Below are 15,619 nucleotides of genomic sequence, written 5' to 3'. Positions count from 1 at the left end.
ATCCAAGTAAACTCATAAAAATTCTATATACGTGTAACCTGAATAAAGTTTTCTTAAAATCTTAAATTTAAAATTTAAAAATTAAAATCAGGATGCAGTAACTAGATATGGTCCAGTTACCAATTACTCATCACCATGAGAATGGGAGGCCATACCTATGCATGTCAGCCAGTTTGGACAGGACACGAGCTGCACTGCTGAAACTTCTGTTCTTCTCGTAATACCTCCAGAGTAGATCCATGTAACGAACTTTGTTTTGATCAACTTTGGCCATTCGTACTAGATGTGGCTCCAGAAATGGAGAAGCAATCTGGAAATTGTACAGTTGTTCAGAAACATTTTCTGACCTCTCACTTGCTCTTTACATAATAAATATATCATCATTTTATAGGTGTGCCTTGTTTTATGAATACATAAGCAATATTATAATCCAGTAACAGATAAGAAAGGGGCAATTTTTCTCATTATAAATTATCAAAGAACTGCTATGCCAGTTGTATTATGTTGATAAAAATAATTTATTACAATCCAATTGGAAATCTTTTAATAAACTTTGAGAACACAGTTACTGATTTCTAGCCTCTGAGCTCAAAGACATCCCTGCCACAATCTGTTGCCATTTTACAGAGTGAGGAACACTGACATTTAGGGTAGTGAAAGGACATTTATGAAGCAGCTTAATGGCAGAGTTAAGACAAAGTTCAGGTCTCCGAATTCATAATCCATTGATTCTCATGCCACAATATAAACAATCCCAATCAGCTTCTAAATAACAAGAAAATGAGAGCAACAGGATACCTTGCTCACTAGAAAAAAGTATTACATTACTTGGCTTTTCACTCATACCTAACGGTTGGTATTTCCTAATAACCATATATACTAACCCACTGAGTTAATGCTACTTAAAAATATAAATTCACACTATTGGTATAAAAAATATTTACCTGTAGCAGTTTATCTGCAAGGTCTGCTTGTATTAGCCAGTTATAAAGGGCAATACTAAAGAGCTCATCTTTGGATCGCTGAGACAATTTTAGCATTTGTTCAAACTGAAAAAACAAAACAGTAAAAATTAGCACAGTTAAACACTTGACCTGACCTTCAGCCTTTTAAACCTCTAGCAAGAAATCAAGAATCTTTAAATGGTAAGTTCTGAGAGCTATCACCTTTCCCTAGATGATTATACCACCGCCACCACCGTGCAGAACTTCTAAATGCAAAGCATTTTCAGAATGAAAATACACTGTGTCCCTTACATGATGTCCTGCTTCTTCATTACTCAGCATGTTGGGATCAGATGACAACACCGGAGGCCCGGGCTTCTTGGGGACGCTGGGAGACTGAGGCGCGGCCTTACTTTGATTTACCAGTTCCTGAAGTGTATCCGTAATACACTTGTAACTGTTTAATCTGAAAAAGCATGGAAGAGGAACAGTTACATGATTTAGTTAGCAACTGGTTAACAATCGAAATATAAACTGAAGGTAATTTTGAATACACACACAATTTGGTATTAAAAATAATACAAATCATACACTTTTCCTATAGGTTTGAGAAGCATTTGTTTAGAAGGGTGAACTCATAAAAATGAAACACATGTCTTAGATTGGTTATTTATCTCCTTTATGAATATCCATTGTTTTTTAGCAGTCTCTAAACATTTAAAAATCATCCTTTAAAACACTAAAACAAAACAAAACAATTAATCTTCATTTAGAACCAGACACTGAGGGCTGGATGGGTGAGGAAGCACTTTTGTTTCCAAATATTTTATCGCATTTAAAACTGACATTAACGTGTATACACTGCTATATTCAAAACAGATAACCAACAAGGACGTACTGTATAGTACTTGGAACTCTACTCAGTGTTGTGTGCCAGCCTGGATGGAAGTGGGGTTTGGGGCGGGGAAGGATACATGTATATGTATAGCTCAGTCCCTTCGCTGTTCACCTGAAACTACCACACTATTGTTAGTCAGCTATATCCCAATGCAAAATAAAGTTTAAAGTTTGAAAGAAAAAAACCCAGAAGCAAAAAACTGACAGTAATACAATTTCAGAAAAACCACAGAGGTAGTTCAAAATATTTCTTAAGAATTCCCACCAGACTATAATTTTATCCCTAGGCAAAGAATTAGAATATTGATTCACACCTTTGATAAAAAGGGCATTTTTTAGGAAAAGCTTAATTCAATTTTATAAGGGTTCTACTTGAAACATTATTTTCCTAACACTACCAGTCAAACTTTTCACAAAGAAAAGTCCTATATCCATAAAGTTGAGACTCTGCTAAGGTGATAAAACTCACCTTTCCTGGAAAGCCTGAAGTCCTACGATGTCCTCTTCTGGTTCTCCATGTTTATAGAAATGAAGTCCAAGACCCTGAGGATCTTTTTTTTCTGCAGCAGTAAGAGAGAGCTCCACCACACCCTCATAAAAACGCACTAATGGGAAAGAGTTAAGGCATATTATTAAGTGGATACATTTTTCCTTAGCTGGCTTATAGAAGCTGGTACAGTCATCACATACTAAGACACAAGATATTTATTTTATATGTCTTATCACTTGGGCCACTGAAAATTGAAGGAAGATTTGCCTCCGAGTTGAGCAGAAGGTATGAAACATTTCGTTTCTCACCTTGCCTATACTGAGCACAAACACTGGATAGGTCCACCTGATTGCTGATTTTCTGATACTCCTTTAAGGATTCTCTTAACATTCTTTCCTTTTCAATCTTATTTTGAACTTGTCGGGAATGCTGGAGAAGCTCATTTGCCTGGAAGTAGAGATGATAAGACCTTAGAAAGATATGAAATCAAGCACACAGATGATGCTGTCAATACAGGTTTTAGTTTATGTCTAAATTTACATCTGGTTTATGACCATCAAAGATAAAAACAACTCTGCAAACTTACTTCTTCTTAATTTTAGGCAGAAAAGTTTTTGACCAAAATATCCTAGCTATTCTTAATTCCTCTCTCAAATATGTTAAGTAAGACAGCTTTTGATTGGTAAATCTCTTGCCTAGTAAATACATTATTGGTCAGCAGGCAGTCCGGGAAACACTGATTTAAGGTTTTTTCACCTGTAGGAAAGGATCAATAAAAATTGCCCAATTAACTCTAATTTATTATACACAAGTTTTAGTGATTAAAAAAAAAATTTAAAGAAAGGCATATTTAACCATTTTTTCTGTATGGTTTAGAAATACTATCAAAGATTCTTTATGAAAAATTTATATATGTACTTTAATAAATAATATATTCCAACTTCCTTCTTACACAGAGGAGAATTCTGAGGTCATGAAAGGCTAAGAGACCTACCCCCAGGTCATATGTCAAGAAAAAAAGAGAATTTCTGGGTACAGTACCACTGTGCTCTTAGCACACTGCAAAAAACACCAAACAGGTAAGACAGCATCATACCTTAGAACAAACTGCATCATCAGTGCTATAAAGAAGTGGGCAGATGTCCTGTAAGTGTAAACTAATGCCATCAACAGCAGCATTATCTCTGATGTAACAGTTGATTAGAGAAGCAATTAGTGCTCCAGTCAGTTCCTTGTCCCTGATTACCAGGTCTTTAAAGGTGGTGATTTTCAACTGTTCTTGAAATTCCTAGGAGTATAAGAGAAAATTTTTTCTTTGATCAAAAATATAGGAATATCGTATTTCTGCACAGAATGAAATTTCTCCAATAATTTAAAATAATTAAAACATTAATAGCCTCTATAATTTTAAAAAATAAAATATACTGAAGTATAAAAATAATAAAATTTTACAAATTTTCATAGATCATAGAGAACTGGAAAACAACCCATAGTATGCCTATTCCAAATCTCTCACTTTACAAACAGAAAGCAAAGCCCAAGTAAGAGCCAGAACTGGAGGCAGGCCTCCTGACTTTAGTTGTAACTAGGAAAAAACAATCAATTATCTACATTAAAAAATATCTGGCTTACATTTATCTATCCAAAATAATGCTTGCTCAGTGGTGTCCATCTCTTTGCAACTATAGCCTGCCAGGCTCCTCTGTCGTGGGACTGCTCAGGCAAGAAGACTGGAGTGGGTTGCCATTTCCTACTCCCAGGGATCTTCCCAACCCTGGGATCAAACCTGTGTGTCCTGTATTGCAGGTGGAGTCTTTACCACTGAACCATCAGGAAAGCCAAAATAATATTCAACTTCTAATAGTCAAGGACTTCTAACTCTGGAGTTTGATCTCATTTTGAACAAATCAGGTTACTAAAATGGAGTTCTAAAGTATTGAGGTGATTAATATACCACAGTAACATTCGGTTTAGTGATTTGACTACTATCTTTTCCTAAATTTCAGCAAATACACAATCAATGCTCAATTTCTTGATTTATATTTAATTTGCATTCCATGAGCATGTTGGGAAGAAAGCTTTGAAGATAGATCACAAAAAAAATAATACGTAGGCTAAAAGTTGATCTAGATTATGCTTACCAGCCAATAAAACTCGAAATGATTATTCTAGCTGTCATGGAAACGAAAACAGCTTTCATAATTAAGCATAGTCATTTGAATCTTTAAAAAGATAACAGAAAATACGTCTTTAAAAGGAACAAAACAACTCACTGGACAGTACTGGAAAGAACACAAAGATTGTCTTTTAACTTTGAAAACTGATACTTAAAAGTCAAGAATCAAAACATTTTTGGGTAACCAAATAGCCCTAGAGGATAAGGAATAGAACTACAGTTAATAAATAGGGAAGAAACCACAGACTTAGAAAATTACCACTCTGTAATAATAAATGAGATAACTGATTCAGGTAATGATTATCAATTGATGTGATGAAAGCTTGACGAAAGTTCGATGAAGAATTTCACAACAGCAGGACTCGACTTAACTTTTGAATCCAATAATCAACGTTAATATGACTAAAAGTGGGACAATCAAATCTTTTATGTCTCCTAATTAATTTAACCAATACATTAGCTAATAATAAACATAATAAATGATTATCTATGAAGTATTCTATTCTTTCTCAAATAAATGGACCTGAACTTATCAAGCTTCTATAGACTTGATTTCCATTTCACAGAAAATGCAAGAAACAGGCAAACAAGTTCACTATAAGTATACAAATTCGCTACAATGCAATAGCAGACAGAGAGAGAGGAATTACTCTAGACTGAGACTAAAGAGAAATAACAACCAAATGCAATGAGTGAATCAACTGTTCAGATTCTGATTAGAATAAACCAATTTACAAAAAGATATTTTTAAGACAGTAATTTCACTATTTCAGATGCTACCAAAGAATTGATAATATTGCTAAACGTAATAATGAAATTGATGTTCAAGAAAATGGCCACCTTTTTGAAGGAATACATACTAAAATATATAGAAATGAAAAAACATGATGTCAGAGATCTACTTTAAAATAAAATAATTCAGTAAAAAAGAAAATAAGGGGATAGATTAAGCAAAAGGGGTAAAATGAAAATGCTGAATACAAATGAATTGTGTATTTAAAAATATCTTTAGTAAAGTAAGATTTCATCCACAATCACAAACTTGTGGTTTTGACAGTGAATCTCTCACGTTATCAGGGTGGCTCAGACAGTAAAGATTCTGCCTGCAATGTGGGAGACAGGGGGATTAGTTGTTGTACTTCCTCTACTTTGTGTATGTTTAGAAATGCTCAGAATGAAATTGACAGGTAGGAATAAATTTCCCTTAAACCACCTAACATTGAGATAAATGCAAATTACCTTTATCCTTAATAAGGATACTATGAGGGCAGTAAGAGCAGCATGGACCATTCCTTTCCCATAGTGGTGAACATCTCTCTTTAAAGTAGGAACGTTTAAACTACATTACTGGATTCCTTGAGATAACATTCAAAAAGTCTGCATATGTGTCTGTATGCATTCTTTGAAGGTGGGGAGAGACAGTTTTGATCTGATCCCTATGGGATCTGATAAATAAAGGTTACAATTTACTGTTGGAAAAATATCTTTGGTAAAGTAAGATTTCATCCACATATCACAAACTTCTGGTTTTGACAATGAATCCCTCAAGTTATCAGAGTGGCTCAGCAAAGAATTTGCCTGCAATGTGGGAGACCCAGGTTTGATTCGGAGAAGGCAATGGAACCCCACTCCAGTACTCTTGCCTGGAAAATCCCATGGATGGAGGAGCCTGGTAGGCTGCAGTCCATGGGGTTGCTAAGAGTCAGACACGAATGAGCGACTTCACTTTAACTTTTCATTTTCATGCATTGGAGAAGGAAATGGCACCCCACTCCAGTGTTCTTGCCTGGAGAATCCCAGGGACGGGGGAGCCTGGTGGGCTGCCGTCTATGGGGCTGCACAGAGTTGGACACGACTGAAGCGACTTAGCAGCAGCAGCAGGTTTGATTCTTGCATCAGGAAGATCCCCTGGAGAAGGGAATGGCAGTCTACTCAAGTACTCTTGCCTGGAGAATTCCATGGACAGAGGAGCCTGGCAGGCTACAGTCTGTGGGCTTGCCAAGAGTTAGACATGACTAAGCGAATCTCAGTCTTCAAGTTTTCATGCTTTACTGCAATTTTCTCATTACATACTAATTTATCATAACCTAAATGCTTCCCAAAAGACTCTCTCCTGAATCTAAGTGCATGATTAAAGCTTACTCAAAACAAGTTAACCACAATATTAATAGTATGATTTTAAGGAAGAAACATTTCCTACCTTCTGAAGTTCTCCTACGATAACAGTGAATTGATGTTCACAAAGAAGTTTCCATAAAGCCAGAGCCTGGTATGATTTTCGAACCAACTGCTGGATTGCCTGAAGTGAAATCTTTTCACTCAGTTGAGCCTCTAATTACAAAACACAACTAATGAAGTTTGCAAAATGACAGGTTAGGTTTTATTGCAAGTAAGATAACACTTCATCTCAAATAAAGACAACCCTAGTTAAGGGGGAGATCCTTATCGTTCTCCTTCTGCCGATCCCAGGAATGACAATCATGAGTGTTGAATTCATGGCTTTATCCTCTCACTATACGTAAGTGCTTCTCTGCATGTACATATATAAATAGTAAAAATGTTGCCGTTTTGGACAACTTACACCATTGTTTTTCTCTGCTCAGTTATATTTTCACAGGCTACTCATATTGATAAGTCATTGCTGAGTATTCCACCATGTAAATTTTACCACAATTAGGTCCTTTTTCCACCTGAAGGACATTTCTATTGTTGCCAATGTTTTGCTACTATAACAGTAATGCTATAAATATCCTTAAAAAAGGTCTCCTTGAAAACATAGTCAGGTTTTGATGGGACTGCTTTTCATATTAAGATGCACCAGAGAATCATGAAATCAATTCAGTCAGTCACGATAGCTTTTTTTCCCCTCCCCCTTAAAAAAGGAAATAGAACGAAAAAAGGGGAAAAAAATAGAGTACAAAATAGTTTTGCTGCTGCTGCTGAGTCGCTTCAGTCGTGTCCGACTCTGTGCGACCCCATGGACTGCAGCCCACCAGGCTCCACCGTCCCTGGGATTCTCCAGGAAGAACACTGGAGTGGGTTGCCATTTCCTTCTCCAATGCATGAAAGTGAAAAGTGAAAGTGAAATCGCTCAGTCCTGTCCGACTCCTAGCGACCCCATGGACTGAAGCCCACTAGGCTTCTCCGTCCGCCTTCTTCCACAAAATAGTTTTAGTTGTTGCTTAAAATTGTGTTCAGTTGTGTGTGTATGCTTTTAAACATCTGGATCGTAATGTAAAAATTATTTCTTACTGTGAGGAAAAAAGTCTGATAAAGACTACTCCTGCATATATACTAAGAAGTGAAACCGCTGGCTTTGAATACATACACATTTTTTTATGATCAAATTGCTCACCAAAGTGGTTATTTCAGTGTATACTGCCAGCAATTTGAATTCTCCTCTTTGTAAAAATCCTTACTATTGCTTGTATTTTATCAAGCTTACCTGAAAAGAAGTACTAAAAAAAGAATCTGCAAATACTGAACAGAAAACTGGATCTGGCAGGAAGGAAAGAAAGTACGTTGGGACAAAAGTAAATGGCTGGGTCTTAATTGGCAAAGTTCTATAAGCCAGAATAACTGCCTCAAACAACACAAGGCAAAGAACTTAAAAAAAAATAAATAATTAAATGGCAGACAAAACTTAAACAATATTTTATTACTACTCCAAGTCACATCTGGAATAATTAATGGTTACAAGAACTTTTCAGTTCCTTTGCTCCTTCCTTAGTTGTTACTTTTTATAACTGATTAAAAAAACCATAAAAACCTAACACTTGATTCATATTGTAAGTGCTGTAAGAAATACCACTTCACATACATAATGATAGAAATTTTAAAAAAGAAAAAGAAAAATTACTGGTGATAATGTGGAGAAAACTGGAATACTTTGTGTACTAGTGGTATAAATGTACAATGGTACAGTTGTTATGAAAAACTTATGGTGGTTACTCAAAAAATTAAAAATAGAACTACACATAATCCAGCAACTACAATTCTGGATACATAAGAAAATAATTGAAAGTAAGAACTCAAATTTCTACTTGTATACCATATTCATAGCAGAATTATAAAAATACCCCAAACGGTGAAGGCAACCTAATTAGGATCCCACAAGCCATGTGGTGTGGCCAAAAAAATAAATTAATTAAAAAGTAAAACAAAAAAAAGGTACATATCATCATGTTTTCTGGTGCAAGAAAGGAAAAAAAAATTATGAGCTGACAGTTATGGAAATACAAGATGTCCATATTATACTTATGCAAGTAACACTAATATTATTTTAATAAAAATATTCATTAACACAAATGACCTTACCAAGGGATGCCCACTATTTTCTATTCACCTAACAAAACTCTTTACTCAGGTCATCAACATTCAACTGATCAATCAGAAGCAATAATTTACCGTGCAACTTCCTCTGCAGCTCCTGTTGCATCTGCTGAGTATTTCCATTTTCAGGACGCATGAATCCTATCAGCCTCTGCTGTACTTTGGCAGCAGTACTGAAACAGAAATTCCAGAAAATATATTAAAAGGGTTGTGCAACTATTACTATCACCTAATTTTAAGGCATTTTTACCCACTTTCCATTTGCAGTCAATTTTTAAAAAAATATATATTTACTTAATTGGAGGCTAATCACTTTACAATGCTGCTGCTAAGTCGCTTCAGTCGTGTCCAACTCTGTGTGACCCCACAGACGGCAGCCCACCAGGCTCCCCCGTCCCTGGGATTCTCCGGGCAAGAACAATGGAGTGGGTTGCCATTTCTTTCTCCAATGCATGAAAGTGAAAAGTGAAAGTGAAGTCGCTCAGTCGTGTCTAACTTCGAGACCCCATGGACTGCAGCCTACCAGGCTCCTCCATCCATGGGATTTTCCAGGCAAGAGTACTACAGTGGGTTGCCGTTGCATTCCCCATACTTTACAATATGTTGTTCAAAATTATAAATAGCATTATACTACTAATAGCTTGACTACAATGGAACACCGTGTGGCCAGTACACATGGCCCCCAATGCAGGAGATGTAAGAGATGTGCATTTGATCCCTGGGATGGGAAGGTCCCTTGGAGGAGGGCACTGTCACTTCTAATTAATTCACTGGGGGAGTGATGTGAAGTTTTTACAAGTTTATATCACTTTTATAACAACAAAAAATGTTCATCCTAAATGTGTGTCCACACAAAAACTTCTACAGGAAAGTTTGTCGTCTCAGAATTATTCATAATAGTCAAAAAGCTGAAACACCCAACACTGTAAATCAACTAAACTTCGAAAAACAAAAAAATTTTTTAAAAAGATAAAAGCTGAAATAGGTTTAATGTGTATCAAATGATAAACTGAAGACCGAAACCAAGTACTAACACACACTACATGTGACAATATTACACTGAGAAAGAACCCAAAACAAAAGGTCACATATTGTATATTTTCATTTACATAAAAGATCCAAAATATGGCAGGTCCACAGAGGCAGAGAAGACTAGTATTTGTAGGAATTGGGGGAAGGGCAACTGTGGAGTTCCATGGACTCCACATGTTTGTGCACCATGAGATTCATATAGTGAAACTCAAATATCCAAGTGAAAAAAGTGAAAGTAAAAGTCACTCAGTGGTGTCCAACTCTTTGTGACCCCACAGTTTGTCCAAGGAATTTTCCAGGCAGTAGAGGAGTGGGTTGCCATTCCCTTCTCCAGGGGATCTTCCCAACCTAGGGATTAAACCCAGGTCTCCTGTATTGCAGGCAGATTCTTTTACTTGGTGGTGGCACCTTTGGAAGGTAATTAGGTCCGGGTGAGGTCATGAGGGTGTAGCCCCATGATGAGACTGCTACCCTTATAAGAAGAAAGCAGAGAACTTTGGGTCTTGTTCTCTCTCTGCCACGTAAGACACAGGAAGAAAGCAGCTGTCTGCAAACCAGGAAGAACGTCCTCACCGGAACTTAACCATGCTGACACTCTATCTCAGACTTCCAGCCTCCAGAACTATAAAAAATAAACGTTTGTCATCTATGGCAGTTTATGGTATTTTTGTTACTTCAGCTTATTATTAAGATAGGGAATGACTGCTAATGGGTATAAGGTTTCTTTCTGGTGTGATATAGCTATTCTGGAATTAGATAACGGTGGTGAAATTTTAACTTTATGAATATACTAAAAACCATGAAACTTTTTTAAAAGGACAAATTTTATAATAAGTAAATTAAATATCAGGGACAAGGGAAATAAATTTTACTTATTCTTACTTTGGATTTCCTAATGGTCCTCCAGTAAATTGGGAGTTTCTGTCTAGAAATTCTTGTAAGCCTTTCAGTTCTAGTAGCACTGACTCCAGCAGCTGGGAGGGAACACTACTTTCAATCTGAAAAAGAAATATTTTCAAAAATGTAAAAACAATGAAAAAGAATATCCATAAAAAAACATATACTCTATATACCCATAAATGAATATTGAATTTTAATTCTGAGGTACCCTATCTTCACAAATAGAAAAGTTATTCCTTGTATTAATTTATACTTGGTGACCAAAATAAAGGGCTAGACACCCACATTCTACCCTAGCTGCTTTGGTTAATCAGGTATAATTTACAGACAGTAAAACGCTGTACACTTTGATAGCTTTTCCAATCTTAAGAGTCACCACCCAGACCACAATACTGAATATTTCCAACACCCAACAAAGTTCTCTATTGCCCTTTTCTAGTCATTAGTGCCTGTTCAAAATTCACATAAACGGAATCATATATTAAGTAAATACACTCTGATTTTTAGAAATGTGAATTTTAAGAGTATCACAGCTAAAAATATATTTGATATCTTTACGTTGGAAAAAGAAAAAAGCTTAAAATAAGTTGCACACATACTTCATATTAAAAAATTTTTATTACTTGAATTTATGATAATACAAATTTCTGTTTCTTAAAGCACTCTGGAAAGTATGCCAGTGCATGGAATTTAGTGCTATGTTCATGGAGTTTGGAGGCATGTAAGCAAAATATTCAGTAATTTTGAGCAATATTAACTATCAAGACCGACTCTATTTAGCCCTCATAACAATGTTACAAGAAGATACATTCTCATTTTAAGTTATCAGGCTCTGAATGTTAAATTTACTCATCAGTGAACAAGTGACAGAGCTTGAGATGTAATTCAGGGGGTGGCTTGCTTGGGGCTGGTGCATGGGGATGACCCAGAGAGATGTTGTGGGGAGGGAGGTGGGAGGGGGGTTCATGTTTGGGAACGCATGTAAGAATTAAAGATTTTAAAATTAAAAAAAAATTAAAAATTAAAAAAAAAAAAAACACACACACACAAAAAAATAATTCAGGGGGTGAACAGTTTACTGAACACATACACAAACACATACATGAAGGAATAATCATTGCATGCTGTTTACAACATTAAGAAATATGAAACAATCTACTTATCCACTGAAAATATAAACTGGTTACATAGAGATGATGGAATACTATTACGCAACACACTTACTGCAGTGATCTCTCTGTTGCCACTCTTAAATACTCTCTCCACAACTAAACTGGCATCCCATATGTTTCTGGGAAAAAAAAATGTTTTAATAATTGTGCTGTAGATGAATAAAAACATTACAATATGTAGTAAATCCTTTTGCTGTGTGTTTATTTAGTTTTTAAAGTGTGGCAATGACTTCATTTAACATTGTACTAAGTTATCTGAAAGGATAAGAATAGCAACAAAGAAAAAAACAGGAAAACTTTCAAACTTGATGTCATTTCACATAATGAAATACTGCTGAGGAAAAATCAAAGACTCTGGGTAATAAGTTGTAAACGAGGAAGTTCTGAGTTATGAATTCTGCACTGTTTCACATTTTTAAGCAAAATGATTCATATGAAAGCATACGTCTCAAATTTACGAAAAACACACCAGACATGATAATTACTTGGATACAGCAGAATGAGTGCAAAATGGCTGTAATTCTATACCTACTCCTGACACCTAGTCTCTTTACAATATGATTCTGATGCCTGTTTTATAACGAGGAGTCTATTTCCCATCTTTTGAAGCTGGGGTGGCTCAGAGATGTCCCCTTGACAAGTAAACGAGGTGGAAATGATAGGCCAGTTCTGAGCCTAGGCATCAGGAGGCTCTGCAAGTTTCTTCTGTCTCTCATGGAACCTTGCTACCACCAAATCAATGATCTTTGACTAGCCTGCTAGAGAATAAGAGAACAATCCAGCTGTCCCAGCTGAGGCCACTCTAGACCAACACACAAACACAACCCTGAACATGTGTCAGAGAGTTCTGAGTAGAACTCTCTTCTACCTCAATGATGATTTCATATTATGGAGTGCTTTGTTACACTCCATGTTAATATACATAGCTATATTTTGAAGACACATATACATATGTGAAACATAGTAACAAAATATAATTTGATGGTTAGATAATAGAAAAGCTGAATGACAGAAAACCATCTTATTAATGGACAAGTGAGCTTAAACTATAAGTAAAATTTAGTAGGAATAAACGATGTTTCAAATTTGAAGCTAAAAATGTTCAGCTGTACAAAATGGAACAAGGTGAGCAATAGTTAATTATTCTATAAAAAACTTACCCCATGATTCGAGAAAAGTAAATGCAAATACCATTGTGTTTTCCAGAGTACACAATCTCTGGTCCAGCCATACAACTCATACTTGTGGCCTGAGTTGCTGGGCTTCCCAAAGCACACACTGGAGTAGACACGGCAGGCGGGTGAACACCTTGTACACACGTAAGAAAATCAAATCTCAAAATTTAACCGTGAACATTCAGAATTCTCAAACACCCAAGTCAGTTGTACCTGAGCCCAAAGGAAAAAAGTTACAAAAATACTGAAATAAACAGTAATTTAATTTGATTTTCCTTGACAAGAAGTGAGACTTAGACTTGCTTAGAAACTCCCAGGTTGGCTTTCAAGTGTGGCAATGCAGGATGAAAAGGAAAGCAAGCGTGCAATCACTGCATCTTAATGGTGGGAATGAAACAGGTCAGTTAGGTTCAGTGCTGGTAATTAAATCCTGGTACTCACAAAGGGGGCTTTCTAGGTAGGCTAGGTAAAGGCATTCACAGCCGAATGCCAATGCTTGTTTAGATGCCACTTCTATTAAATTACATTATTTTCAGGGGAATAGGACAAGTTAATCTTCCCCACTCTAAGTGTTAAGAATAATAATTCATTATGATGGCTCCAAAAAGAATAGTAATAGCATCCTAAAACAGAGAAAAGAGGTACCTTGAGATGGTGTCCCTAAGAAGGATGGATTTGGATACAGAGTACCACTAGGAACAGGAGAACCTGAAAAGAAAACAATATAAAGACTGATAAAATTATCTCCCAGTTTTTTCAATCTGATCAAAATCAGACACAGAAACTGTTTCTAAGTGTAAGAGTAAGGAGGGGCACCACTCTTAATATATTCAAGAATTAGGGACCCATTTCCTAGCAATTTTCTAACAATTCCCACTTTGAAAAACACCGAGGAGGGAGTTTGTTATTAAATCACGTAACTTTTTCCTGTTGAATAAGTAACAAATGAGTTCTGTAAATATTACTGCTTACATCTTATTTTGTTTCCCAGTATACACTAAGGATTCACTATATATAATTCTAATTAGACATCTATAGGAGTATTCTCTAACAATCCAGTAGCAGAAAAGAAAACATAACAAAATTTTTTATCCATTAAAATATGTTACTATGTGTGCTCAGTGGTGTTTGACTCTTTGTGACCCCATGGCCTGTAGCCCACCAGGCTCCTCTGTCCATGGTATTTTCCAGGCAAGGATTCTGGGGCAGGCTGCCGTTTCCCACTTAGAGGATCTTCCTGACCCAGGGATCAAGCTCACATCTCCTGTGTCTCCTGCCTTGGCATGCAGATTCTTTACCACCAAGCCACCTGGGAAGCCCTAAAATACGCTACAAAGCTTTAAAAATTCAAGCTCTGCTAGAAATAGTTTCATTTCAGTGTTTCATACTCACTAGTGTAGACAGGAGAGCCCAGGATGGGACCGACATTACTCGGAGTGGGGAGAGTGGTTGGAAATCTCATCTGTGCTTCACCACCGTACCTATTTTTATGACAACAGGGGCTGAGTTTATTCAGTGAAACTATCCATCTTAAAAGCTGGACTTGTTTCAAGTCCTGCTTAGCTTCAGGATAAATGCTTTAAACATTAGTGACTTCAATGCATCATGCAGACAGTGAAATACACACATAGATACCTAATAAAATACTTATTTAGTAAATGTTGACTTGAAACTGCTACCAAGAAGAATTATAAGGGACTCTGGCAATTTCTAAAAAAGGGTCTGTGAAGCATAGAATTTATTTAATGAGTGTACTATAATTCCCACACTAGAATTATGGTTAGACTACTTAAAAAATTCTTTAAAAAATTGCATTTAAAATTTATTCTTAGCTAAGTATTTTCCAAACAATATCTCTGATACCCAGGTTTTCTTGATGTGATGCAGAATCTCTCGATGTAAATGATACACAGAGAGCAGAATTGGTATAGTCTTAGAGGAAGCAGAAAAGACAAATGAGATAGTAACTGAGGTAGAAAGAAGAGCAGACAAAAGAAGCTGGAGAAGAGAATCCAGAGAAAGGGTTACAATGCATAAATCATGCTCATCAAGGTGTTCCAGATTTTGTCTTTTTGCAAATAAATTTTACTAACTTGCCTATATGGTCACTTAAATGTTTACTTGTAATGACCACATTAGCCAATGCATCCATTAAAAAAAAGTGGCCAAAAACAAGAGAAAAGGGACATACATACCTAAAGAAAGCTCGAGTAGCCCAAGCAGATACTTCTCTGTCACAGGCAGCAGTGGAACAAGCAAGAATAAGGCAAGTTGCACAAGCTTGGTCTTCCTGTAAAAAAAAATAATTATCTTCCCTTAGAATAAACATAAACATTTTGAATGAAGTTTTGTCTACTGCTGTATCCAGTGTTTAAATCTGTGTACAGAGCAAGTACTTGATAAATATTTATTGAATGAATCAAAGCAGCAGGTATGAGAAAGGAGAAGTAAACACTATTGGTTTTAAAGTTTCTCATAGGCACCACTATTAAAGGATGTTC

The 15,619-nt window shown here is 36.1% G+C and overlaps 1 protein-coding gene across 1 annotated transcript in view; it reads right to left on the bottom strand.

The window, feature by feature from the left end:
- Positions 1–15,619, bottom strand: part of NUP155 (nucleoporin 155) — a 52,189-nt gene that overhangs the window by 11,968 nt on the left and 24,602 nt on the right. The window contains exons 15-28 of the mRNA XM_005694783.3: positions 15,314–15,408; positions 14,511–14,599; positions 13,764–13,826; positions 13,104–13,251; positions 11,996–12,062; positions 10,754–10,869; positions 8,915–9,012; positions 6,708–6,838; positions 3,428–3,619; positions 2,640–2,778; positions 2,311–2,446; positions 1,257–1,410; positions 945–1,049; positions 156–310 (exon numbers count right to left, since the gene is read on the bottom strand). Of these exons, the coding sequence (XP_005694840.2) occupies positions 156–310; positions 945–1,049; positions 1,257–1,410; positions 2,311–2,446; positions 2,640–2,778; positions 3,428–3,619; positions 6,708–6,838; positions 8,915–9,012; positions 10,754–10,869; positions 11,996–12,062; positions 13,104–13,251; positions 13,764–13,826; positions 14,511–14,599; positions 15,314–15,408 (1,688 nt within the window). The remainder of the gene's footprint in view (positions 1–155; positions 311–944; positions 1,050–1,256; positions 1,411–2,310; positions 2,447–2,639; positions 2,779–3,427; positions 3,620–6,707; positions 6,839–8,914; positions 9,013–10,753; positions 10,870–11,995; positions 12,063–13,103; positions 13,252–13,763; positions 13,827–14,510; positions 14,600–15,313; positions 15,409–15,619) is intronic.

The sequence above is a fragment of the Capra hircus genome, chromosome 20 (assembly GCF_001704415.2).
Source record: "Capra hircus breed San Clemente chromosome 20, ASM170441v1, whole genome shotgun sequence".
NCBI classification, from domain to species: domain Eukaryota; kingdom Metazoa; phylum Chordata; class Mammalia; order Artiodactyla; family Bovidae; genus Capra; species Capra hircus.
The sequence above is the reverse complement of the archived record's forward strand: the minus strand, read 5'-3'. Positions and strand labels throughout refer to the sequence as shown.